This window comes from Protopterus annectens, chromosome 6.part0, assembly GCF_019279795.1.
Source record: "Protopterus annectens isolate FY-2018-M chromosome 6.part0, PAN1.0, whole genome shotgun sequence".
Lineage (NCBI taxonomy): Eukaryota > Metazoa > Chordata > Ceratodontiformes > Protopteridae > Protopterus > Protopterus annectens.
Window position 1 is genome coordinate 1810169364 of NC_056737.1, and position 26448 is coordinate 1810195811.

General features: G+C 40.6%; 1 protein-coding gene across 1 annotated transcript in view; it reads left to right on the top strand.

Annotated features, from left to right (window-relative positions):
• SNX31 (sorting nexin 31) overlaps window positions 1-26448 on the top strand; it is a 553376-nt gene that overhangs the window by 231224 nt on the left and 295704 nt on the right. The window contains exon 5 of the mRNA XM_044073704.1: window positions 7681-7768. Coding sequence (XP_043929639.1) covers window positions 7681-7768 — 88 coding nt within the window. The remainder of the gene's footprint in view (window positions 1-7680; window positions 7769-26448) is intronic.

Genomic DNA, 26448 nt, shown 5'->3' on the forward strand with positions numbered 1-26448 from the left:
TATGATACTCAAATGTGGGATGGTGTTAACTCAAATGTGGGATGGTGTTAAATGCCTTTGTGAGGTCTAGATATGCAGTATGTACTGATTTGTCCTCATCCATTGCTTCACTGACATTCTCAAAGAAGTCAACCAGGTTAAGTAGGCTGGGACTGCCTTTAACAAAATCGAACAGGCTTGGGTCAAGAGTTTGTAAATTAATTATGTTCTTATTTAATAATTCCATAATGGTCCTTTATATATCTTTAAAGATGAGGCTGGTCAGACCTATGGGGCTATTTTCTGGGTTTCTAGATGCCCCACCTTTGTGCAATGGGATGTCAGTTGCTGCCTCCATTGTTCTGGCACAAAGCCTGTTCAGAGGCTTACATATAGACATTATAGGGGGTCTGACAGGTCCTTTTGCAGGCTGGCTAGTAAGCAGCCTGCTGTGTTATTTGGCCTTATGGAAGCAGTCATCTTTGCCTTGGATAGTGCTTTGAGGATTTGTTTATATGGGGATTTGAGGTGTGTGTATAGATATGGTTGTATGAGCTGAGTGTTTAGGAGGGGCGAGGGTGTGAAGTTAATGCTTAAATTTATTCGTTAGTATATTGGCTCTGTCCTCTGAGTCCGAGCTTGTGATACCAGTGACTATTCTGCGCAGTGCTGGACATTGTTTCTAAGATATCTAGCATACTTAAAGAAGGCTTTGCGGTTGTACTTTGCCTGGGTGTCAGTTTTTACTTAATATCTGGCTTTTTTGATTTGATTAGGAAATGGAATTCCCTGTTAAATTTACCAAGAGATTTTTTGTGTGTCTTGAGAGTTACATTTATTTTTATGAGAAACTATTTTTTTCTTGCTTTATGTAACTTGTTTATATTTGAGTTCCATCATAAAGGCAATATTTTTCTTTGGCTTTGCATTTACTTCAGAGACGGGAGAGATGCATATATGCCATTATTCACATGTGCATAGAATTTAGTAGTAAAGGATTCCACTTAAAAAGTGGGATCATTGAGTTGGAAGGGGATGTTGAATTATGGCAGGTCATTACTCAGTTTCAAGTTTAGTCTTAGCGTAATCTCTGAGTACCGCGGTATTAGAGAATGCTTATAGCTTCAGTCACACTTGCCTCAATACTGACTTTTGATCCAATTTGATCAGGTAGGGAATTACAGTTGGTAAGGAGCAGAGCTGTCCCATATTAGTGAGGACCAAGTCCAGGATTTTATTACCCATGGTGGTGTTGCAGACTGTCTGGTCTTGAGTATTCATATTGATGAAGTTCAGAAATCTCTAGTATGCACAATAGAGAATGTATAGCTCTCCCAGTTAATGGAGAGGTAGTTGAAGTCCCATAGGAGAATGTTTTTTGGCCTGATACAGAGGGGGCTCTATGCTAATTTGGTAGGAGTTATGGACTGAAAGGGACATTATGGGGATCCTATAGTTTGCCATGATGTGATACGGTGTCTTGTTAATGGTAAGTTGGACATAGAAGAGTTCCAGATTATCTTGTTTAACTAGTCTTGAGATGAAGTTTGTTTTAACAAATATGGAGACCACCCCCACCTTTAGTGTCTTTATCTAGTCTGGATGCGTGTTAGGCTTAGAAACCCTGGGCTGATGAGGTGCTGTCAGTGGACTTGAACCAGATCTCCATAGCGATGTGTATATCAGTGTTTTCCAGGGTAAGGAGTGCTTATAGGGAGTCTAGCTTTTTGCTGATGTACCTAGTGTTTTGCAGCAATACCTTTATTATCTGAATTATTTTTTGTTTTGTTGGAAGCCTTTGAGGACTGATGGTGCCTAAAAAGCACTATGGTATGGACAATGTTTTACCCAGTATATGAAAGCCTTGGTGGGATAAGTGCAGGCCATCCCTGGCAAAACAGTTGGGGCTAGCTAGCATCTCCTCCCAGTCCAATGTATATTGGACCCCCTTTGAATGACACCAGAAGCTAAGACAAATGTTGCAGTTATTCTTTTGTTTGTATTGCTGCATCAGTCATGGTGATGGTAAAATGCTGCTGAAAACTAGATCCATACCTACCTTGGACACATATTCTGAGAGCTTTATTATGTTTGTTTTCATATAGTCCATGTAGGTACATCTCAAAGTCATTTACACCCACATACTATAACTATGTCATGTCTACTTGGTGCAAGGACTTGAGTGCCTGTTTGATGTGGCATATCCTGGCACATGATAGACTAACTGTGACACTCTCGTTGCACAACCCAGTGAGTAGTGCATTAGTGTGCGGCATCATGGAGTCACCTATAGAATGTTGGATTTGTGGAGATTTGTCTTATGGACTTTTGAATTGAGACACTGTAACTGTGTATTTTTAAAGGGAGTGCTGTCTGGGTTGTGTGCTTGTGGTTGTTGAGAGTACTTGTTTCATAGGTTATATTTAGGAGGTCTTTGTGGTTTAGGTTGGTTACTTTTAAGGACCTTCACATGTAGATCTGTGTTTGGTCCAGTCTGTATCTGATGGGTTTAGTGTGGCGTTGAGTGGTACTGACAACCTGCTTATATGTATTGTCTTCTTGTAAAAGCTTTATCTCGGGTTGCATTAAATAACAGCAACTGTCACACACTGTCATTTTAAGTAGTAGGTGGTTATCAGTAAACAAGACAACTGCTACAATTTCTCAGGATGCCCATGTCAACCAAGCGGGTTACAGAGATGGTTGGTGCCCCTAGTTGGATTCTGTACTGTGCTTCAAGCTATTTTAATTAACCTAGTCAATTAATATATTGGTGTAGTTCTTTGATTTTCAGTAGTTTGCCCAGTCATTGTTTGGGTAGTAGTTCCCCATAAGGATTATATTTTCACTGATTCTTACATCCTAAAGTTCAGCGAGGAGATGCTTTATGCATTGTTGGAGATCTCGTGCCATAGGTAGTTACTAGGCATGTGGTTCAGGAGACCACTGAGGAGCCTAGTCAAATTTTTCAATTTCCCGAGAGCAGTATATTGTAAGTGACTTGTTCAGACTCGTACTGTATGCAAATGGAGCCCGAGGGAATCAAACTGTGGACTGCTATAGGAAGTACCTCATTAACAGCTCATACCCTTAATCCTGTGCACTAACTGTCTAGTACACTCCTATAATATTATACTACTGTAACATTAGACTTAATATCACTGATATTACTGTATGAATAGTTTCTAGCCCTCATTTGATTTCTTTGATTCTGGATTTTGTTTTACAAAGACTGAGATTATCTCTCCAGGCAGATCTACAGCAAAGAAAGTAAGCATACTCTGGGGTTTATGGTGTGTATTTTGGCTACTTTAACCACTGTCATCATCATAATCAAGGTCATCAGCCTCATTTTCCCAGTTTTACATGGAGTAGGAATGTTGCATCAGCTGTCACCACCTCTCTCTATTCAGTCCCACACTCTGTTGTTCATGCCCAACTGTCACATGTTGGACATGTTTGTCTAGGGGAATAAATCTGTCTTTGTGTGTGAGAGCTCCTAGGTTCAAATCCTGGACAATAGCCCACTATTCTGGGGCAAATGCCACAGAGGATTAAAGCTATGAGTTAACTAGCTACTTCCTGTTGTGTAGGGCTTGATTCCCCTGGCCTTCATTTCTATACTGTGTGACAATGAGTGTGCTTTAGGACAGTTGTGAATTTGGATTATTCTCATTAATGGTGTCTTGGACTGTATGCTTAGTAACTACTTATGAACCTATCCATCTCGTGGCCAGATGTCCTGGTCTTCACTTCTTACTGCCTTTCCCAAATCTGCTTTACAAAATCATCCTCCACTTTCTAGCACGTGACCAAACCATAGTAATCTATTCTTCCTCAACTCCTCTGCAGTTGGCTTCTGCTGTGATGTTCTTATTTCTTCACTGGTCCCACAGTGTGCATCCTGCTACCCATCTCAGGCACTTTATCTCCTACTCCATGCTTTTTCAACTGCTCCATCTTTACTACCCATGTTTCTATGCTATACAGAAGCACTGTTTTGCACACTGTACTTTTCAGTTTCTTTGTCATTCTTCTGTTATGCACTACCCTTGACATTCTTGTGCCATTTGACTGCAACACCACTGATTTTAGTTTTCATTTACTCATTCAGATCTCTGCTGCTCAACCTCACCTCACAGATGCTTAAAGCTGTTAACCTGTTCAACTGTCCTACCTTCTATGTCAGTTTTCTGCTGCTTCTGATTTCCCCCATTTGCTGCCATGACCACTATCTTGTCTGTGCTCAGTTTCATCCCACGCATCTTCAGTTTTGCATTACAGCCCCCTGTCATTTACTGACGTTTCCCTTCAGAGGCTTCTTGTAGTGGCACCTTGTCTGCATACACCAGCTTTGTTGATCTGCTCCCTCTGACTTGTTTGCTGGTATAATCCGTCAGTATCATCCAAAGTGAGTATAGAGCTGAGCCCACATGTACATCTACTTCCATGCCTCTGTGAGTCCGAACATGGTTCATGTGAGTCAATCTCTCCTTGTACATAGCCTGCTGTAATTCTACTAATGTTTCCAGAATTTGGAAAGTCCTGTGACAGTTCCCACTCATGTTTTTTGGGACCTTTTCATATGCTTTCTTCATGTCTGGGAGTGCCCAGTTGGAATCTTTCCTCATCTCCAGTTTCTTCTCTACAGTCTGTCTCACTGCAAATATCAGGTTGATTGTACTGCATCCTTATCTGAAATGAAAGTGCTAATCTCCAGTTTTGCTTTCTACTACTTTGCATAATCATTTGTCAGTCACACTCTCCAACTTTCATGAAGTGTGAAAAGGGTTTGATATTTGTCCACATTTCTAAATATCCCCTTTGTTTTCTGTTTAATGGCACTTGAAGTCTTATCATCCAGTCATGTGGGATACATCTGTTTCTCGGTACCATGATGACTCATTTTTGCCCTAATGAGCCCAATATCATGGTCATTTGTAAATTTGGATCTTTAAACATACATCAATAATGATACAGTAAGTTTATCCAAAGAAAAAATTTTGAGTCACCAATTTTATTGTCATGACTTCTGGCTTTTAGCAAAGTCACCTTCTGTTTTTTCCTTGTGTATTTTTTTTTCATTTATTTTTGACATGGAATTGAAAATTATTTAAAACAGAGGTTATGGGGATGAAAAATTTATTTTTCAGCCTCGGTCTCCACATAAGAGTTGAAGCCCATTATGGGCAAAACACTGAATGACCGCACATCTTATTCCAGGCTGACAGGCACTGAACCTACTGTCTATGACATCATAACCTTAGCCAAGGTTTGTATGATATTTGCCATATGAGGGTTATAGGAAGATTTAGCTTAGCAGGTGTTTCCTGTCCTTCTAAGGGTGTTTGATAATCTCACAATATTGTGTTAGATATTCAAAAGAGAGAATCTTCTTAGATTGTTCACTCCATCATGATCAACAGATTTGTCATATTTAGCTTTAATTCTTTTTAATGCCCATGATGTTCTAATTTTGGTTCCAAATAGACATATTCACAGACTTTTTGCCAAAATTCGTTCATAGGTTCATAGATTAGTACTAAGCTAACGGCTCTTGCGAGCCATTTTAAGCCTAGTCAATTATCCATTGTGAGACTCAGACACTGCACCTTGTGTTTGTAAGGCAAACACTTTAACCATTAGGCCACCCTCTTGATCTTTATTCCTGTTTTACATATAGTGGAGTACTCTATTACTAAGAGTTTTTTTGGTTTCCAGGTCAATGGATCTACCTTGTGTTTTTAAACTTAACTGTGGGTTTTTTGTTGCTGCCATAGTCTCCACTACCATGGCATAGTGGTTATTGGGAAGGTCTCTGTGTAACGTATGTATGACTGTATTGAGATACAGTTGAGGCATTTGTAAGTGGAACCATCAGAACCTCTGCATACATAGTGGTAGGTGTGTGCGTGCGCATGTGCATACATGCGCACGTGTGTGTGTGTTTGTGTGCGCGCGCACTTGCAGAGCAGGGTAACTACTGAATTTAGCCTCATTTCTGCACTCACACCTGTGACAATTATTTAAAGTCATATCAAAAAGGGAGTGTGTTTTTTTTTGAGTATGAGGTAGTTCTTGGCTTTTTGAGATAAGCATTGTCTGCAGAGTCTCTGAAGGTTATTTAATGATGTACCTCCAAACCTTATCTGAAGTAAAATACTTCATATGTAAAAAAAAATAAATAAATAAATAATAATAATAAGTAAGTGTTTGCTGCTAGTGAAAATTAAATTTACTGTTGTAAAAGGGCCATCACAGAGGTCAGTTTTGTAATGGCATTATTTTTAAGCAAATGGTAAGGTTGTGTTTTATCTGATTATAGTATAAAATGATACAAGTAAGAATTCAAAAGTGTAATGGTGGCTAAAAGGTATGGTGGGTTTTATGGTATACAGCTGGTGAGTAGGAAGGTATGAAAAAGAGGGAAACTAAAGTTTAGTCATTTGAAAAAGGAGGGCCTTCTCTAAAATGATGTTGTAATGATCACTGGTATGAGCAAATAAAATAAAAATGGAAGGGACCTCAAAATTCAAACCTGCGTAAAGGATGGACTGTGCAGGATGTGCTGAGCTTAAGAAAAGAGGGAAGGTAAAGTGATAAAAATCAGAAATATTCACAATGCAGTCTTTTTGCCAGCTCCTGCAAGGCGACATCAACATTTTTTCCTTACTTCAAGTAAAATTGCAAAAAAGCAGTTTATCAACTACTCAGCATTTCAGTTGCAGTTAATACCTTTGGTCCCGGAGAAGGAAATACAAGTTTTTTTTTTCTGACCTTAAAATTTCAAAACCTCCAAGAAAAATGTATAAAGCAAAAATTTCAAAACCTCCAAGAAAACCGTATAAAGCAAAACTACAATGCAGATCAGGCAGAATTAGAAAAAAATGCAAATTTTACAGATTACAAACTATAGGTTCTGGGCAGCCTGTGGCGGACTCCCTCATGTCATGAATATTGCAACATATAGAAGAGAAGGACATCTATGGTTATGGTAAACTTTTACACAAGTATTCTATATGCAGAAAGCAGTGGATGGAAGAAAAGAAGCCATAGCTCATTTATCTTGTGGTTATATTTCTTTATTCAATTTGCCTCGTTTTACAGTTGACGTGACTTTCTTCAAATATTTGTGTACTACGATTGCTGCAGTAGAGGCTGAGCTCTAATCTGGACTTATCGTGACTCAGGTTCAACTAAAAAAGGTGACAGAAAGCAGGGGTTGGGAGTAGGAGTTAAATTATTCTTGACAGCCCTGCTTTTCTCAGAGGGAGACTGTAAGTTTCTCTCTGTCAGCTAACAGCTCCCCTCCCCAGTGGAGGCCAAGGGCTCTCACTCAAGCAAATAAGGCACAGAGTCAGTGCTGACTAACCATGTGCAGCAAACCATGCATGACTAGAAGCATGCATTAAATGGACATGCTATTGTCATTGCATCTTGTAGATCAAGTAAAGGTACTGCCTAAACAAAACCTCCTCCTTAGCATCAAGATGGTGCCAATTCCTGCCCTGTAGATTTAAAAACTGGTAGCACTTTGCACAAACTGTTTATGGATATTGGAAAAGGGACATTATTACACAGCTGATGGCAGAGTGAAGGTGCAACAAGCATACTTGAAAAAAAGTTGTGCAGTAATATAGATATGTAAATTTGGGTGATCATTTTGCCTCTAATATGTTTTTATTTTTGCTTTTATTTCAGTACTGAAAAAGCTTGCAGAGTTTGAACTTCCTTTTGTTATTCCTTGGAGCACAGGTGATAAGCACTCCAAGATTGTCATAAGAAAATGGTGAGTATTTGGATTTTGGCTGATAACTCTGTAATGTCTGAAACCGAGAAATGGAATTAAAATGGGTTGAGGTTTTTCCCTCTATAAAGTCGGTCAGGGAGGTCAGAGCTCTTGTATCTCTTGAACTGGCACAAAACTCCCAATGTAAGTTAACTGTGAGAGTTGATCATTCATTCACTTTTGAATGATTTATCAAATTTTGATTCTTTAATGAATTTGTACAGTGATGTTCTCAAACCTAAGAAATACACAGTAGACGATCCAAATGATTTTTTCTATGAAGTTACATTTTCTTGACTTCTTGATATGTTTCTTTTGTATGTTTGCATATACCTGCATTTTTTTCTGTCACACTAAATATATAGTTGCATTCAACATCTCAGACAGTTTTGCTCAGCACTGTTTTGGGAGGCAGAAACTGAGGAAGTGTTTCTTATCCCTTTATACTCTGGCCACACTAGGTGATGTTAACACTCCAGTAGGAGCTTACCGAGACCCAGAAGCTGAAGTTCCCTTTGACGTCCTAATATTGGAATGTGTATACAAGGGCAGTCTTTCTGCTTAAGGATTTAGTTGTGTTTTCCTGGGTAGTTGATCCTTTCTGGACAAAGCCTAATTATAGAATGGTTTGGGGAAGAAAAGTAGAGTCAAACTGCCAATTGCTTTACACATAAGCTTGTGGGAGTACACTGAAAACAAGCTAAGGAAAGTGTGCTTGGCAGGTCACAGCTAGTAGCATGTGCTTTCATTGTAATTAACACTTTTTGTACACTGTCGTATGACACAGTCATGTATATGTGTTTACACTGCAATTTGTTTTATAAGTTTCTTAAAACAGTTTCTGTACTTCTGTAGTCTCCAACTCTGAGAAAGTGATAGTTTATTTGATGATGGCATTATAATGTACAGTACTTCACAGCACTTGAATCTGTTGTGTGTTTGCAAAAAATGTTAGTACTGTCAAGGGCAATTCATAAAACATAACCAAGTACTTTAATTGCAAGAGCTTTTAATTGTCAAATACAAAGCATTATAGCTATTTATAGTTTTGACTATTTTGTTCATGCACTTTGCCATCCATGGGACAGAATAAAGCTTTGTGTATTAAGTTCAGGATAATGTTTGGTTGAATGTATTGGCCAGAGATTTTATTTCCTGCTTGAATTTGAAGGTGAGAACGATTACTTTGTGTAATTAAATTAAAGATTACTACCATGCATAAACTTAGCATAAAGTTCATAGTTTGTGGTTTACCATATTAAGCTTGCAGTGTAACTGAGGTGGAAATTAATGGACTAAGGCCTACGTGTTAACAAGTAAATGGTGGCCATTTTGATTAAAGTAGTTCTTATTTTTCATATAGTGGTATGTGCACTAATAGATTTTCATGTACTAAATCATCTTGTGCTACAGATTTTGTGTAACTGTATTTAGATGATTTACACTTTGGGCACAATGTTGTCCTAAGGCAGTGAGCTTTCAAGACATTCTTGATTTTTTCGGACACTCATCATCTTCTTTCGGCTGTTCCCATTAGGGGTCACCACAGCAGATCATCTGTTTCCATTTCTTCCTGTCCTCTGCATCTTGCTCTGCCACACCAACCACCTGCATGCCCTCTCTCACCACATCCATAAACCTTATCTTAGGCCTTCCTCTTTTCCTGTTACCTGGTAGCTTCATCCTTACCATCTTTTTCCCAATATACTCAGCATCCCTCCTCAACACATGTCCAAACAAACATAATCTGGCCTCTCTGGCTTTGTCTCCAAACCTTTCAACCTGGGTTGACCCTCTAATATACTTATTCCTAATCCTGTCCACCCTCGTCACACCCAGTGCAAATCTTAACATCTTTAAGTCTGCCACATCCAGCTGAAACTCCTGCCTTTTTGTCAGTGCCACTGTCTCCAACCTTTATAACATAGCTGGTCTCACTACCCTCTTGTAGACCTTCCCTTTCACTCTTACTGGTACTCGTCTGCGACAAATCACTCCTGACACTCTTCTCCACCCACTCCATCCTGTCTGTACTCTCTTCTTCACCTCTCTTCCACACTCACCATTATGCTAAACTATTGATCCCAAGTATTTAAACTCATCCACCTTCACCACCTCTACTCCTTGCATCCTCACCATTCCTCTATCCTCCCTCTCATTCACACACATATATTCTGTCTTAGTCCTGCTGACCTTCATTCCTCTTCTCTCTAGAGCATATCTCCATCTCTCCAGGGTCTCCTCCACCTGTCTAATGGATTCCGGTTAGTTCATTTCAGAACGAATGTATTGGGTTTAATATAAATATATATACAAAAAATAATTAAAAAATTATTGGATGAATAAATGAAGTTGATTAATTTAATATTAAAAGTAAATTAGTGTAAGGATGAAAAAATAGTTGTTGTTGTCTTTGGCTTTTCCCGGTTAGGGGTCGCCACAACGGAACTCCGGTCTGCTAATGATTGGCAGTAGATTTTCATGAACGTCGAGGTGCCAGCTTGAAGTTCAACCTTCAACGAAGGCACGCCCATTTACACGTCTTTCGAATGCCCACCTAACCACGGGGAGGACGTGCAGACTCCACACAGAAAGGTACTTCTCGCACTCCAGTCGAGAATCGAACGGGAGAACCTCTGGCTGTGAGGCAACAATGCTACCGCTGCACCACCGTGGAAGTAAGGATGAAAAAATAGTAAAAATATAAAAAACAAAAAGTTTACATTTAATAAAATGAATTTATATGTTATGAATAGATATTTATAATTGAATCTTGGGGGTAGGTTGAAATTTTTTTTTATGTGTTTAATTGTGTAAGTTTACTGAGGTATAGGAGAAATGTGAATGTAAATTGTTTTATTAAGAAAAAATGTTATTTGGGAATTCACCCTGTGTTGGGTTAATGTATTTAATATAATCATGATATAATGTGTAAGTGTGTATATGTGTGAGGGGCACATCTTTGGATTCTAAGCTGCATTATCAAAGGAAAGCATATAATTGTTTAATTGATTTAATTGTTTAATTAAATGAAGATGAATTAATGCTGAAATGGAATATAAATAGCTGCTTGGATCTTATGAAGGTTATTCCATTGAAGGCCAGTGAGGCCGAGGTACCAGAATGTATTGAATAAAGAAAGAAAATTGGCAGCTACAGCAGTGCTCTGTGTTTTTTTGTTTGAGGAGAATTCCTCTATTCCAGCTTTTGTGGAACTTGTGTGGTTTGGTATTTGCATCATGTCGTTGGATGGAGCTTCTGCTATTCCAGGTGTTTTTGGAACGCAAACTGAAAATGGGCAAGTTTAGATGCACAGAGATGTGGAAGGAGAGAGACAGTAAAATGTTAGAAAATGATCCAAGTTCTATGGGGATGGACTGTCGAATAGAAGAAAGGTATAAGTAACTGGAAAAACTGTTGAAGGAGGTGTCATTACATTATGATATTAAGTTGTTACAAAAATATGTGGACATTAATTTAACCCCTAGAGGGTTAAGAGTTGACAGGCTTCCAGCATATGATTTTTCAGAGGAGGAACTTGACCTCCTGGAAGAATGGAAATCTGTGTCTTTAGCTTGTACTACTAACTGGCTAAAGATTCTCATTAAGAGAAATACTAGTGCCCATGAGAAAGTGTGGAAAAATATCATTCATTTGCAAGAGACATTAATTAATGACACCTCAGAGGCCAATTATTCCAGTAAATTGCTTGAAATAGAATATGGCATTGCCAAAATGGAAATAGATGTGGTCGCTAGAAAAAAGAAGAAATTATTGCGCAATATCAATAATTATAGTAGTGGTATAATTTTTTCTTGGCAACACAAAGGAAAAAGAGAGTGTTCCAGGCAAACAAGCTTCAGAAGAAGAAGATCTCGTTCAGGTCCATTCTTGCAAGAGGCGTCGGTATCACCTGGTGAACTAGCATCCAATGGGCGGAAGAGTGTGTTCTTTGAGGACATCACTAGAGTGTTTGCAGGAGCAGTGTCTACAGATGATGGCGAGGTTGTGGAAGACCAGAACCAGGTGAAAGGAAGAGGAAGAAGCTTCCAGGGAAAGGGGAGAAGGAATTAAACCATTGTGTGGGGCAGTTTAAGTTATGTTCCGTTCAGTCAGTTGATAGTAGTCTCCAAGAGAACCTAGAAGTGAATTTGTTACCCCAGAAGTTGAATAATTGTGACTTTAATTTTAACCTTCCCCTGACTTGTTCGATAGCTGAACATGATGTTTTTTCGAGTACATTTGTTCTGAGAGACATAATAGGGAATGAAATAAGTAACGCCAAAAAAAGTTTGGACATTGTGAATCTCTTTGATTTGGTGCTATCCGAGGCAATGACAAGTGTCTTGCTTAAAGGCATGAAATATGTGCCAACTTTTTCTCCTTCACTAGTTGAAGTTATTAATGAAATCAAAGTGTTCTGTAGAAAGTTGAATTTGAGGGTGTTTTTTGGCGCCAAAAACAACATTGTCTACAGGAAAATGAAGCAAGTCTCTTGATTGATTCTGATATTGACATCATGGAAGATTCTTTGTTGGGCATTACTCTTCATGATAATCCATTTGTTTTTTTGGAATTTTGAAAATGAAAGTGTGGAAGATGAATGTGAGAGAAACAGTGCAACTAATGTTGATTTTTCAACTGGATATGGTAAATTAAAAATACCTAAGGTGCCCTTTGTCAGTTCTTTTGTACCCCCAAAGAATATAAATGTAATCAATGTCTTTAAATGTGCATTGTGTAAACATATTGAATTTGCATACTGTATGTAATTTTATGTCAAGCCGTAAGTCATGGAATTTGAGTAGAGAGCAATGGTTAGCCTTAAAACAGTTACATGCTGTTACTAACCAATAAGCATTCACGCAGGTTGATAAGGGTGGGAATTGGGTGATTTTAAACAAAAGGGATTACAGTAATATGGCTTTGGAATTGTTGTCAGATGATAAAGTTTATAAAAAATTACCTGGTAATCCAGTAAAAGAGTTCAATGGGAGGTTGTTGGAGTTATTAGAAAGGGGAGAACGACTGTGTTTCTTTGTTCATGAGGATATTAAAAAGTTGTATTTGAAACATCCAAAAGATGCCAGGTTTTTTTTTGTTCCGAAAATTCAAAAGTCAATGACTAAACCCCCTGGTAGACAGATAGTCTCAGGGGTGGGCTCCTTTTTACAAAAAATAATAGGCATCTTTTTGGATTCCCAGTTAAAGATCCATCTCCCTTGAGTACAATCATATGTTAAAAATACCTCTCATGTGTTGGAAGATATAAAGAAGATCCAGTGGAACCCAAACCTTTATCTTGCCTGTGTGGATGTCAAGTCTCTGTACACCAACATCAGTATCAAGATGAGCCTAGAAGCATTAGTTAAAATGTTGGGTGAGGGTCCCAAAAATCACTTATTTGTCAGTTATTAGAATTTGCTTTGATGCATAATTATTTTGTTTTTGAAAATGATGATTATTTGCAATTGGAAGGAACTGCAATGGGGGTGGCTTTTGCCCCTTCTTATGTAGTTTTATTTATGGCACATTTTGAAAATATGTTTGTGTATGTTACAGATTTATTTAAGGATAATGTGATCATGTTCAAAAGGTTCATTGATGATTTGATTTTTGTGTGTAGGGGGGAGATTAATGAGTTTGATCAATTTATGGAATTACTTGGTCAAAACACATATGGCTTGGAATTTACCTATAGAACTAGTAGGAACAAAATGCAATTTTTGGATGTTGAATTTTATGTAGATGAAAGGGGTGTTTTGCAGTACAAACCATACCATAAGGAAATGGCTGCGGATAGCTTCTTGGAAGCTGGCAGTGCTCATCCTGGTCATTTGATAAAACCCCTTCCTTATGGTGAGTTTAGGAGAATAATGACCATTACCTCTAATAAAAAAAATGCTGGAGAGGGAATTTAATCTAGTTAAGAAGAGGTTATTAAGGTGAGGGTATGGCATGGAATATATAAGTGAAGCATTAAACAAATTGAAGGGAAATATGAGTCATAAAAGAAAAAGTAGTTTTTCTACTCAACATGAAAAGTTTATTAGGAAAAATGAAATGGAAAAGGTAAGTGTAGAACCCCTTTTCTTTGTGAACAAATTCTCTCCCCTTTCTGAGGTACTTAGGGGGTTAGTGAATGATCTTTGGCCAGTTGTATGTAGGGATGAAGTAGTGGGGAAGCTATTTCCAGAGAGGGTTACCTTTTTGTATGGTAAGTTTAATAATCTAAAAGAGTTGTTAAGAACAAGAAATAAGGTAGATATAGTAGAAAGAAAGGGAGTATTTCCATGTGGGGTCTGCAAAGTATGTGATAAATTAAAAAATATTGATGGTTGGATGATAAATGGAAAAAAGTTTTTGGTTAAAAATGAATTTAGTTGTAATTCATGTGGTGTAGTTTACATCATAGGATGTGGATGTACACCTTGTAAATGGTATGTGGGGCAAACAAAAAGAAAGGTGAAACTTAGAATATTGGAGCACTTGGGCGATGTAAGAAATAAGAGAATGGATAGCCCAGAGGCACAACATTTTTTGTGACACACATGGGGGTAGTGTAGATAGTTTTTTCTTTAGTGTATTAGCAAAACCCTTTGAAGAACAAACAATAGGGGGTGATGAGTTCAAAAGAAAATTGATCAAATTGGAAACAAAATTAATAGTATATGTAGGCACTTTATATCCTAGGGGTCTCAATCTGGATATTGATTGGGGCATCTAAATGTTAAGTCAAATGGATTCTGGTTAGTTCATTTCAGAACGAATGTATTGGGTTTAATATAAATATATATGTAAGAAAGAATTAAAAAATTATTGATGAATAAATGAAGTTGATTAATTTAATATTAAAAGTAAATTAGTGTAAGGATGAAAAAATAGTAAAAATATAAAAAACAAGTTTACATTTAATAAAATGAATTTATGTGTTATGTATAGATATTTATAATTGAATCTTGGGGGTAGGTTGAAATGTTTTTTTTTTGTGTGTGTTTAATTATGTAAGTTTATTGAGGTATATGAGAAAATGTGAATGTAAATTGTTTTATTAAGAAAAAATGTTATTTAAAAATGTTATTTGGGAATTCACCCTGTGTTGGGTTAATGTATTTAATATAATCATGATATAATGTGTAAGTGTGTATATGTGTGTGTGTGTGGGGGGCACATCTTTGGTTTCTAAGCTGCATTATATTCAAAGGAAAGCATATAACTGTTTAATTGATTTAATTGCTTAATTAAATGAAGATGAATTAATGCTGAGATGGAATATAAATAGCTGCTTGGATCTTATGAAGGTATTCTATTGAAGGCCTGTGAGGCCTAGGTACCAGAATGTATTGAATAAAGAAAGAAAATTGGCAGCTACAGCAGTGCTCTGTGTTTTTTTGTTTGAGGAGAATTCCTGTATTCCAACCTTTTTGGAACTTGTGAGGTTTGGTGTCTCCTGCACCAGTTCCCTACTCTCACTAAAGATGATGTCATCTGCCAACACCATAGTGCATGGGGACTCCTGTCTTTTAACCTGTCCATCACCATTGCAAATAAGAAAGAGCTCAGAGCTGATCCTTGATGTAATCCCACCTCCACCTTAAATGCATCCGTCACTCCCACTGCAGACCTCACTGCTGTCACACTACCCTCGTACATATCCTGTACCACTTTTACATACTTCTCTGACACTCCCGACTTCCTCATACAATACCTCAACTCCTCCCTAGGCACCCTGTCATATGCAAGTCTACAAAAACACAATGCAACTCCTTCTGACCTTCTCTGTACTTCTCCATCAACACTCTCAGAGCAGACATAGCATCTGTAGTGCTCTTTCTCGGCATGAAACCATACTGCTGATCACTGATCATGTCCCTTCTTAACCTAGCTTCCACTACTCTTTCCCATAACTTCATGCTGTGACTGATCAATTTAATCCCTCTGTAGTTACTACAGCTCTGCACATCACCCTTATTCTTAAAAATCGGTACCAAAACACTTTTTCTCCATTCCTCAGGCATCCTCTCACTTTCCAAGATTTCATTAAACAATCTGGTTAAAAACTCCACTGCCATTTCACCTAAACACCTCCATGCTTCCACAGGTATGTCATCTGGACCAACAGCCTTTCCATTCTTCATCCTCTTCATAGCTATCCTTACTTCCTCCTTGGTAATTCATTGTACTTCATGATTCACTATCCCCACATCATCCAACCTTCTCTCCCTCTCATTCTCTTCATTTATCAACTCCTCAAAGTACTCTTTCCATCTCCTCAACACACTCTCCTCGCTTGTGAGTATGTTTCCCTCATTATCCTTTATCGCCTTTACCTGCTACACATCTTTCCTAGTTCGATCCTTCTGTCTAGCCAATTGGAACAGGTCCTTTTCTCCCTCCTTAGTGTCCAACCTCTCATATAACTCTTAATATGCCTTATCCTTAGCCACCTCTCTCTTTGCCATGCACCTCATCTCCTTATACTCCTGTCTACTTTCTTCATCTCTCTGACAATCCCACTTCTTCTTTGCCAACCTCTTTCTCTGTATACTCTCCTGTACTTCCTCATTCCACCACCATGTCTCCTTGTCATCCTTCCTTTGTCCAGATGTCATACCAAGCACCTTTCTAGCCATCTCCCTTACTAGCTCTGCTGTAGTTACCCAGCTATTTGGTAACTCTTCACTGCCACCCAGTGCCTGTCTTAACTCATCCCTGAACTCCACTTCACAATTACCCTTTTTCAGTTTCCACCATTTGATCCTTGGTGCTGCCCTCACACTCCTCCTCTTCTTGATCACCAATGTCATCCTACAAACCACCATCCTATGCTGCCTAACTACACTTTCCCTTGTCACCACTTTACAGACTCCAATCTCCTTCAAACTGGCCCTCCTACATAAGATATAACCCACCTGTGTGCATCTTCCTCCACTCTTGTATGTCACCCTATGCTCCTCCCTCTTGTTAAAGTACGTATTCACCACAGCCATGTCCATCCTTTTCGCAAAATCCACTACTATCATCTGACCTTCTGCATTCCTTTGCTTAACACCGTACCTACCCATCACTTCCTCATCCTCTCTGTTCCCTTCACCAACATGCCCATTGAAATCTGCTCCAATCACCAGTCTCTCACCCTTGGGTACAGTCATCACCACTTCATCCAACTCACTCCAAAATTTTTCTTTCTCATCCATCGCACACCCAACTTGTGGAGCATATGCACTAACAACATTCATCATTACACCATCAATTTTCAGCTTCATAAACATCACTCTATCCGACACTCTTTTCACCTCCAGAACACTCTTAGAATACTGTTCCTTCAGGATAACTCCTACGCCATTTCTCCTCCCATCCACACCATGATAAAACAATTTGAATCCACCTCCGATACACCTAGTCCACCTAGCCTTACTCCCCTTCCATCTGGTCTCTTGCACATACAATATACAAACCTTTCTTCTGTCCATCATATCGGTCGGCTAGCTCTCTCCCTATACCATTCATACTGCCAACATTCAAAGTTCTGATCCTCACTACCGCAGTCCTAGCCTTTCTCCTGTCTTCCTGCCTTCGGCCATGCCTTCCGCCTCTTCTCCTCCTTTGGATCATACATATCAAGTGCTAAGTTGGTCTTTCCAGGAAAACATACAGATGTCTTGCCCCATGCTTTAGTGACTGGTTTGGTAATTTTCAGCACGTTAGCCTTAAATGCTTGTTGAATTGGTGGCAGATTAAATGGATCTGATAGGACCTAGCATGGATATTTATTTAGTAATCAAGTGAATGTGAATTACTAGTACTGAATTTAGCTATTGTATTGAATTTGGCTACCGATAATCATCCATCATAGTTTGTTTAGATCTTTACAATGATGTGAGGCTGAAGGAAGCCAGGTGCAAATACTGAATTTATGTCTTAAGGCATTTTCATTTTGTAGTTTGTTGAGACCTCCTGTGATAAATGTACCCTGCAGCACATTGGGTACAAGGGCATTCTGTGTTAGTGTGTCTAGTTTTGTCTGGTTAGACTTTACTCTGTGTACTCTACCTAATTTCTATTCACACCTTGACTTTCATTTTCTCATGAGCTTTGATATTTAGGCTTTATAGCCATCATTCTGCTTTGATATTTCCAGTTTTGTTTTAGCTTAATCTGGCCTGATTATGCTCTTACACTGCTTTTGATTATTATTATTATTATTATTATTATTATTATTATTATTATTGCCAGTGTATCCTTGATACATTTTTCAAAGTGTTTTTTTTTGTGGGGTGTGTTCCTGGGTGCTGATGATAAACACCTTCATGGTCTATTATATTACAGGAATCTGAGAGGGCCATCTCTTTGATGGCACTAACTTGTCAAGATAAATGTCACTGATGGCTTTCATGGTGGCACAAATGGGATTTGCAACATTCAAACCAAAACTCAGATGCAGGCGTGTGCCTTTCAAGAAAGATAAGATTACACAGGTGATGTTCTCCTTGCTATGTATGGTTTATCATGGCAGCCCATCTTCTGAACTGCTTAGGTTCCTCAATGTAGTACATCTTTGTAGACAGACACAGAGATATTCCAGTTCCCAGTGAGCCACAGTTGAGTTTGCAGGTATAAGTCACCGCTGTTATTCAGCCTGGAGTTTGACCAGTGTCAGGAGCTGCTGACACTTTTGCCTTTGAGTTATCTGTGATATGATCACTGTTGTGGTTTCCCAACAGAAGTCAGCAGAGGGTGTGTAATGCATGCACACACTTGAAGCTGACATAGAGACACATATGTGTGATGTGTGTATATACAGCTTCAGAGTGCCATGACTTTGGCACCCATCATTTGTTGCTGTGAGACCCTCTTGTCATCCAAAGAAAGGAGACATGTCCAGGTATGAGCCAGCTGTAAATAGTCAAAGATATACCATGCTGCTTCAGGCAGGGAATGCAGTATATGGCATCCAGATGTGGCATCCAGCAACTGATCTCCAAAGTCAGGTGGAAGAATGCCCGTGTGGCTACTAAGGCACATATGTCATGAAGACAGTTTCAACAAATATGGCAACTAAGGCATGTATATCATGAAGACAGTTTCAATAAATATAGCATTCAAAGCTGCAACCCAACAGTAAGGTATATTGCTGAAGAAAATGTCTACAAGAGAAATGGTTATTGTCACTACCCAGCAGCACATCCAGGTCCTGTCAACGCCTGACATGTGGCTTATGGATGGGACTTTTCACAAATTTAACAGTGCATCAGTGGCTGTATACCATTTATGCTAATTGTGTACTGCTAGGCAGTTGTCGCTTTGCTGCAGTGGGTCTGTCTTGAATGAACCAGACCTCGTAAGACAGTCTGTCTGGATGTGGTCTATATAGTAGTCCTGGATGAAGGGTGCAGAGTTCCAGGACACGTACATCATGTTTGATTTTGAGAGTGCAGTCTCCAGGGTTGCTGCCAACAGGTTGTCCTTGGACAAAAGATCATGTATTTTTCACTTCTCACAGATTCTGTGCTGGTGCAGGGTACAGGGCCTTGGACTGCAGATGAACTATGCCATGTGTCAATCATCAGCTGTTGCTACTGGCTTTCTTTCCAGTGGATTGAAATCACAAAAGCCTTCCTTACTTTATGCATAACAGTCAGACCTCTCCACCTTCTGCAATTTACATGATGTGGTGGGATGTATGCTCTAGGCAGACTGGAGTATTATGGCAGCCATTATGGCTGAGACTTTCCTGAAGATGCTGTACACACCTTCATTTGGTGGGTGCATCAAATCACATTTCTTCACCTGCCTAATCCTATCAGATAGTTGGCACAGGTATCTGAGATGCCTACTGCATTGCTGTGTTGTTCTGGAACTGCTCAGTATCATCAGTGATGGGAGGACAGGGTGGGTATCCTTTGGGAATAATTACTTGATGGATTGCCTGTGTCACCAAAGAAGTGATGGCAGCAGAGGATGGAGCAACTGCTGGCAACTGACTGTGTCTATTCAGGATTTCTATAGCTGTATGGAATATATTTGGGCCATAACACATCACCTGTGTATCTGACACAGATGTGTTCTGCATAGTAGCATTCTTTAAACTCCTTTCAGCAGTGATTTGTATACACACATTTCCATTTCCCTCCCTTGAACTTTGCTTTTGCTTCCTTTATATGGAGATTGAGTGTCAAAGTTCTACTTGTCTTGGTAGAACTATTATTGGATGGGCTTTTATAGGGTCCCAGGTTTGTGTTAGGTAATTTATCCAGTAAACCATTAGGAGTCTAGCCACTGCACTTACCACTACATGCTCCCTAAGGGCCTGAGAAGACAGCCTAGGGGTGAAATTTGGGATCCTCATACACTAGTCAGCTTTGGCTTTAAAGAGAGTTAGGGAGCTACTTTGTGTGGCATGGCATAATAGCTTATCCTGTGATAAGGAGATTCTTTGGAGGCCTTGTGCTGCTTACGTTTGAAGTTCCTCTGCTGTTAGTTATTTTTTATGACTGTTTACACAGAGATTTCTTTCTCATTTATTTAATGTACTGTATTGCTGTACCTCTGCTTCCTGATTGGGATTAATCCCTGATATGCGAGCTACTTCAATTTGGTACACGTGTGGATTACTGCCTGTCAGTTGGATTATTTACTGGATGCCCTCTAGGCTTCTTTTCCTTATTTACTTGTCTGTTTCTAGAAGTTGCACTGGTATGGATGTGAGAGTTTATACCAGTGAAAGGGATATTTTAGTCATTAGATGGGTGCAATTTTTTCTAGGATTATTTGTTCCTTTTATCTCTGGGTATAATTTTTTTTTTAACCTGGTACCGTGTTTGAAGCTGCTTTTGCTTTTTGGTATTAGCACTTTTGAACTGGAGTGAACTTATTCAGGGCGGGCGGTTAATCTTCTGCTGTTTTGTTCCCATTTGTGATTGCTATATAGTCCTCTTACTTGAGGAGTTAAATCTTCTGGTATTCTGATGTACTTCTATTCCTATGTTGCAGTATTCTTGCTCTGGGATGTTCCACCTCAGGCGACCTGTACGTCGGCTCCTATACAAAAGCTTCAGCTTGGCTGCTGTTGCGTGGGATGTCACACATAGGGCCATAAACCAGGGACCTTAAATGTGACATCTGCTTGCAAAAACCTCAGAACTTTTCAGCCGGAGACGACTGATGCATTGTGTGCTTCGCTCCTTCACTGCAAGACGTCTAAAAGCTAAGTACCCCGTTGGGATTTTCTTCTTTAATTTCTAGCTAAAGCTTGGTTTGCTGTATCTATCCTTAGCCGATGTCAGCAAAAAAGGGCAAATGCCAATGCGGCTTCCAGATACCCCATAAAGATATGCATGACCTCTGCTTTTTTTGCTTAAGCCGGGAGCACGGTCACAACACTTGTTCTATCTGCCAATCTTTCCTTCCTAAGACTCTTTGCAGCCATCTGGCCACTCTAAATCTCTTCCTGGAAAACCAGTGGCTTAAAAAAATTATCTCTTAGGATGGATCCCATCTTGGAGACCTCGACTGAACCTCCGTAAAAAAGGCCAAGCTTCCTAGGCCCTCTTCCTCTGCTGCTTCACTATCAGACACCCCGCCAGCTACCGATTTAGGAGTTGAGGGGCATCTGATGGACCCGTCAACTTCTACGGCAACCTTGGAGGAAGCCGCTTCACAGTTGATGACCAGCATGTCCCTGGAGCTAACTCAGACATTGGCTACTGCCGAGGTCGAAGGGGAACCATATACAGCCGGGCCTCCGTCCGGGATCCCTCTAACAGATACTGCTACTGTTAGACAGGAATACGACTCCAGGCCTACTTCTAAGTCTGCTCCAGTCAAAAAGAAACAAAAAAAAACTAACCATCTGGCTACACCCACAGAAGGTCTGCCTGATTGGCAGTCCTTCACCTCTTCCTTAATGCAGGCCTTTCTGGCCATTAGGCCTTCAGCCTCTTCTCCAGCTACCTTTCCTCTGCTTCGCCCTAGGCCTCCCTCTGTTACTTCTCTTCCATCACTTACCTCACAAGAGAGGGAAGAAGAGCAAGAGTCCTGTTATTCCTCTTCTGAGGAATCCATTTCTTACACTTCCCAAATTGCCTACCCACAAGAGTATTATTCACTGGATGATGAATCTATTGAGGGAGACCCCCACCCCCCCGAGGATATCACCTTTAGTGAAACCATCACCAAAATGAAAGAATACTTTTTAAATGGGACACCTCACAAATGTCTGACACTCGAGAGGTTTTTTTGAGCTTTTACAAGTGGAATCTCCCTCCCCTTCTGCCATTCCACCTGTCATTCCTGCCTATTTAGGTGCCTTTGCTTCTGCATTGAAGACACCAGATTCTCCGCCACCTTGCCCCTAAAAGGCTAGACCTCCTCTACAAGGTGCCTGATGACTAAAAATTCTTAGTCAAGCCTCCCTTGGCTGATCCTGCTGTGATTGCCATCTCACCAGATAAACAATCCAGACTCATTCCATCTGTCTCTCTCTTACCTACAGACAAAGACAGCAAAACAATGGATAGAACTGGAAAGAAGGTCTACACCTCTTCCACATTGGTTTTTAGAGCCATCAACTATTAAACCCATATGACCAGATATGGTTTGGACCTGGTCTCTCAAGCCACTACTCTGCTGGCTGCTACTCCTGACTGCCCCACAAAATCTGACATCTCTTCCAAACTTTGTGGCTGCCCAAGTAGCCAGACACAATTAAATGCAGCTATGATGTTGCAGAGGCCTCTGCTCAATCTGCAGCATCTGCCTCTGTTCTCAGGAGATACTCCTGGCTTCATATGCAACACTTACCTGAAGACTTCAAGTCTAAAATCTTAGATGCCCCCCATGGACCCTAATTCTAAACTCTTAGAGGCACCCCCATGGACCCTAATTTCCTGTTTGGCAAACAGTCAGCAGACCTGTTCAAAAATCTCCAAGAAAATGGCAAGGAATTGCAAGACATCAATCATCTCATGGTGTCCCCAATTCCCAAATATTACAGGAATTACCCTGCCAATGCCACCTTTATCAGACAAAACCCACCCTTGGTTGGACCTACCTCTTCCAGACAAAGAATAGGAACCAGAAGACAAACCACTACCAGGCCAGCTGCCTCTCAGCCTCCCTCTAGACAACCCTTTCAAGAGAGAGGAGGCCTCAGCAATGCGTGACTGCCTTGCCCTCCTTCCCCTTTCTGCCCACCTCTCCCACTGCCTCCCCTTTTGGAAAACCATCACCACAGGCAAATGGGTTCTGGCTATTATCCAAAAAGGATACTTCCTGTCCTTGAAAGCAAGGCCACCCTTAAGGGATGTCCCCTTTCCCCAAAAAAATCAGACACCTTTTCCCACAAGTCCTGACAGACCTTCTGAACTTGGGCACCATAGAACCTGTCCCCCCAGGACAGGAAGGAAAGGGCATCTATTCAAGACTATTCCTGGTCCCCAAAAAAGATGGACCATGGAGACCCATTCTAGACCTTCCTTCTTCAACCTATTTTTAAAAGTGCCGGCCTTCAGAATGTTGTCCCTTAAAAGTTTACTTCCTCTCATACTGTCCAAGGCTTTCATGGCCACACTCGACCTGAAAGAAGCCTACTTGCACATACCCATTCTACCCTCCCACAGAAACCTTTTTACATTTCTCTGGACCCTCCTCTCATTTCCAATTTACTGCTTTGCCATTTGGTTTGTCCAGTGACCCCAGAGTGTTCACAAAATGTCTGGCACCGGCCATTGCCTATTGCAGAAGACAGGGGATTCAGATTTATCCCTACCCAGACATCCTGATCCTAGCACACTGCAAAGAAACCCTGTTAATCCATCTAGAGTTCACCATGTGCCTACTACAAAGTCTGGGTTTCACCCTCAACCTCCCAAAATCATCCTTGACACCAGAACACGACAAAAAATTTTGGGTTGCAGGATCAAAACCGACATAATGAAAGCCTTTCTTCCCCAGGATAAGGTCAGCTCCCTGACCTCCCATTTCAAAGCCCTGCTGCAGACCCAAATTATAACTGCAAGGCAATTTCTAAGGACCATGGGCCTAATGGCAGCCACCATCCCCATGCTTCCGTTAGCCAGAATGCACATGCAAAAGCTACAATGATATCTAAAAAATGGTTTGGTCTCAACACCAACATCCTCTTGAGCAAGAAATCCCTCTCCTGACCTCCCCAAAGGCAAAAGTAATTTGGTGGATTCAGCAAGTCCGGCTCAACCCGGGCCTTCCTCTACAGCCTCCTCTCCCAACCTAGGTTATGCATACAGATGCATCAGACTCAGGATGGGGAGCCACAGTGGCATCCTACAGGCTCCAAGCAAAGTGGCGCCCTTCCTTAAGGAACAAACACATCATGAGGGAAATGACAGCAGTCCTTCTAGCACTGAAAACCTTCAGCCCTCTCCTACTACTAGGTGTTCTCCAAATAATAACAGACAACACCACAGTTATGTGGTACCTCAACAAGCAGGGTGGAACAAAAGCGTACCACATGTGCAGACTAACCTGACTGATATGGGACCTAGCCTCTCGACACAACTTGTCTCTGCAGGCATCCTACATCCCCTCACTGGACAACAAACAAGCAGACCTTCTAAGCAGGATATCCACTCCACAGCACAAATAGATGTTGGACAGGAATGTCTTTCTAGACATTATCCACTGGTGGGGCACTCCTAAAGTAGACTTGTTTCCCTTTCCCCAGAACAGACAACTGCAGACCTTCTGCTCCAAAACTTACTCCCCTCTAGCTTGGAGAGTAGAAGCTTTCAGCATTTTTTGGAAGGAAAGTTTTCTATAAGCCTTTCCTCCCTTCCCACTGATTCAGAAAGTCCTCCTGAAAATCAGGAGAGATGAACCAAAAATCTTGTTGGTGACTCCCTACTGGCCAAGGCAGCACTGGTTCCCCCTACTTCTCAATCTAGCCAAGGGCAATCACAATTTATCCCACAAGTTGGACCTTCTGACACCAAAAGGGAACCCTCATCCACCCACACTTGCAGATGTTATCACTGACACTGTGGGTGATAAACTTATAATTCCCATTCAGCCACCACTACTCAGAGGATGTGCTTTCAGTCCTGAGGGAGGCCAGGAAACCTACTACAAGAAAGTCATACTTAGCTAAATGGGAAAGATTTTCAAAATGGTGTCTAGACGAGGGCAGGGATCCATGCATCGCAGATCCCTACCCCCCTAGTTCTTGCATATGTGTGTCAGCTGTTAAAGGGTGGATTCTCTTACTCTTCACTGAAATTTCACCTTTCAGCAATCTCAGCCTGCCTGCCACTAGACCCTCTCCTACTGGCCAGGCTCGACGTAAGGCTATTCTTAAAAGGGGTCTTGCACATCAGATCTCCAAGAAAGCCCATCCCACTACCCTGGGACTTTAACTCATACTGGAAAAAATAATCCAGTCTCCATTTGAACCTGTTAATGTGGCTACTCTGCAAATGTGCACATGGAAGGCAGTACTGCTAGTTGCCATAACTTCAGCCAGAAGGGTGTCTGAATTACAAGCATAATGGCCTGCCTCCATCCACTACCTTCCATAGGGACAGGGTAACACTAAGAGCTAACCTTTCCTTCATGCCAAAGGTGGTCAATGATCTGTCCTTAAACCAATCTGTTCATCTTCACACCTTCTACCCCTCTCCTACCAATGATGGTGAGAGAATACTCCACTCCCTGGATGTACACTGATGGCTAAGATTTTACCTAGACAAAACAAAATCCATTAGAAAATCCAATTGACTCTTTGTTTCCTTCCATCTCAGGGCCCTGGGCAAGGCAGTCTCCAAACAAACCATTGCACGTTGCATTAGGAAAGCCATTTGCCTTTGTTACTCACACCATGGCAAAAAGCTCCCACACGGAGTCAAACCTCACTCCACCAGGGCAATGGCAGCCTCCAAAGCCTTTTTAAAAGACTTGGACACCACTTCCATACTGGAAGCAGCCACAGTGGTCCACCATTTACACTTTCACCAAACACTACAAGTTAGATAATGTCTCCAGGGAATGGGCAGGATTTGCCAGGGCAATCCTGCAGGACTTTGTGGAATCAGCCTCTTCTTCCTCCACCCTTCCTTCCAGTTAAGATGTGGTACTCTCCCACACCAAGAATACTGCAACATAGGAATAGAAGAACATAGAATAGTTGTGTAAAATCTTACCATAACCATATATGTATTTTTCTTCCATGTTGCAGTATTCCTTCCCACCCACCAACAACCCCCTTATTCTTCTCTCTCAATCACTTGTATCCTCTGTCTACACCCTATCCTGTGACCTATGTAACTACATAATGGCTCCTTGACCATATGACTGACACCACTAGCTAATCCTCCTGCTGGGCCTTCAAGTTCTGAGGTTTGTGAGTACAGATGTCACATTTAAGGTCCCTGGTTTATGGCCCTACGCGTGACGCCCGATGCAACTACAACAGCCAAGCTGAAGCTTTTGTATAGGAGCCGACAAATGGGTCACCTGAGGTAGAAAATCCCACACCAAGAATACTGCAACATGAAGAGAAAGAACATCTATAGTTATGGCAAGATTTTACACAACTCTTCTTTCCCAAATTATGACTGCAGTATGTATTGTATGTATGCACTGTTACAGAGCAGTGAGATGCACAATATACTATTGACTAACTTGTATTTATATTTAGCTACTACTTT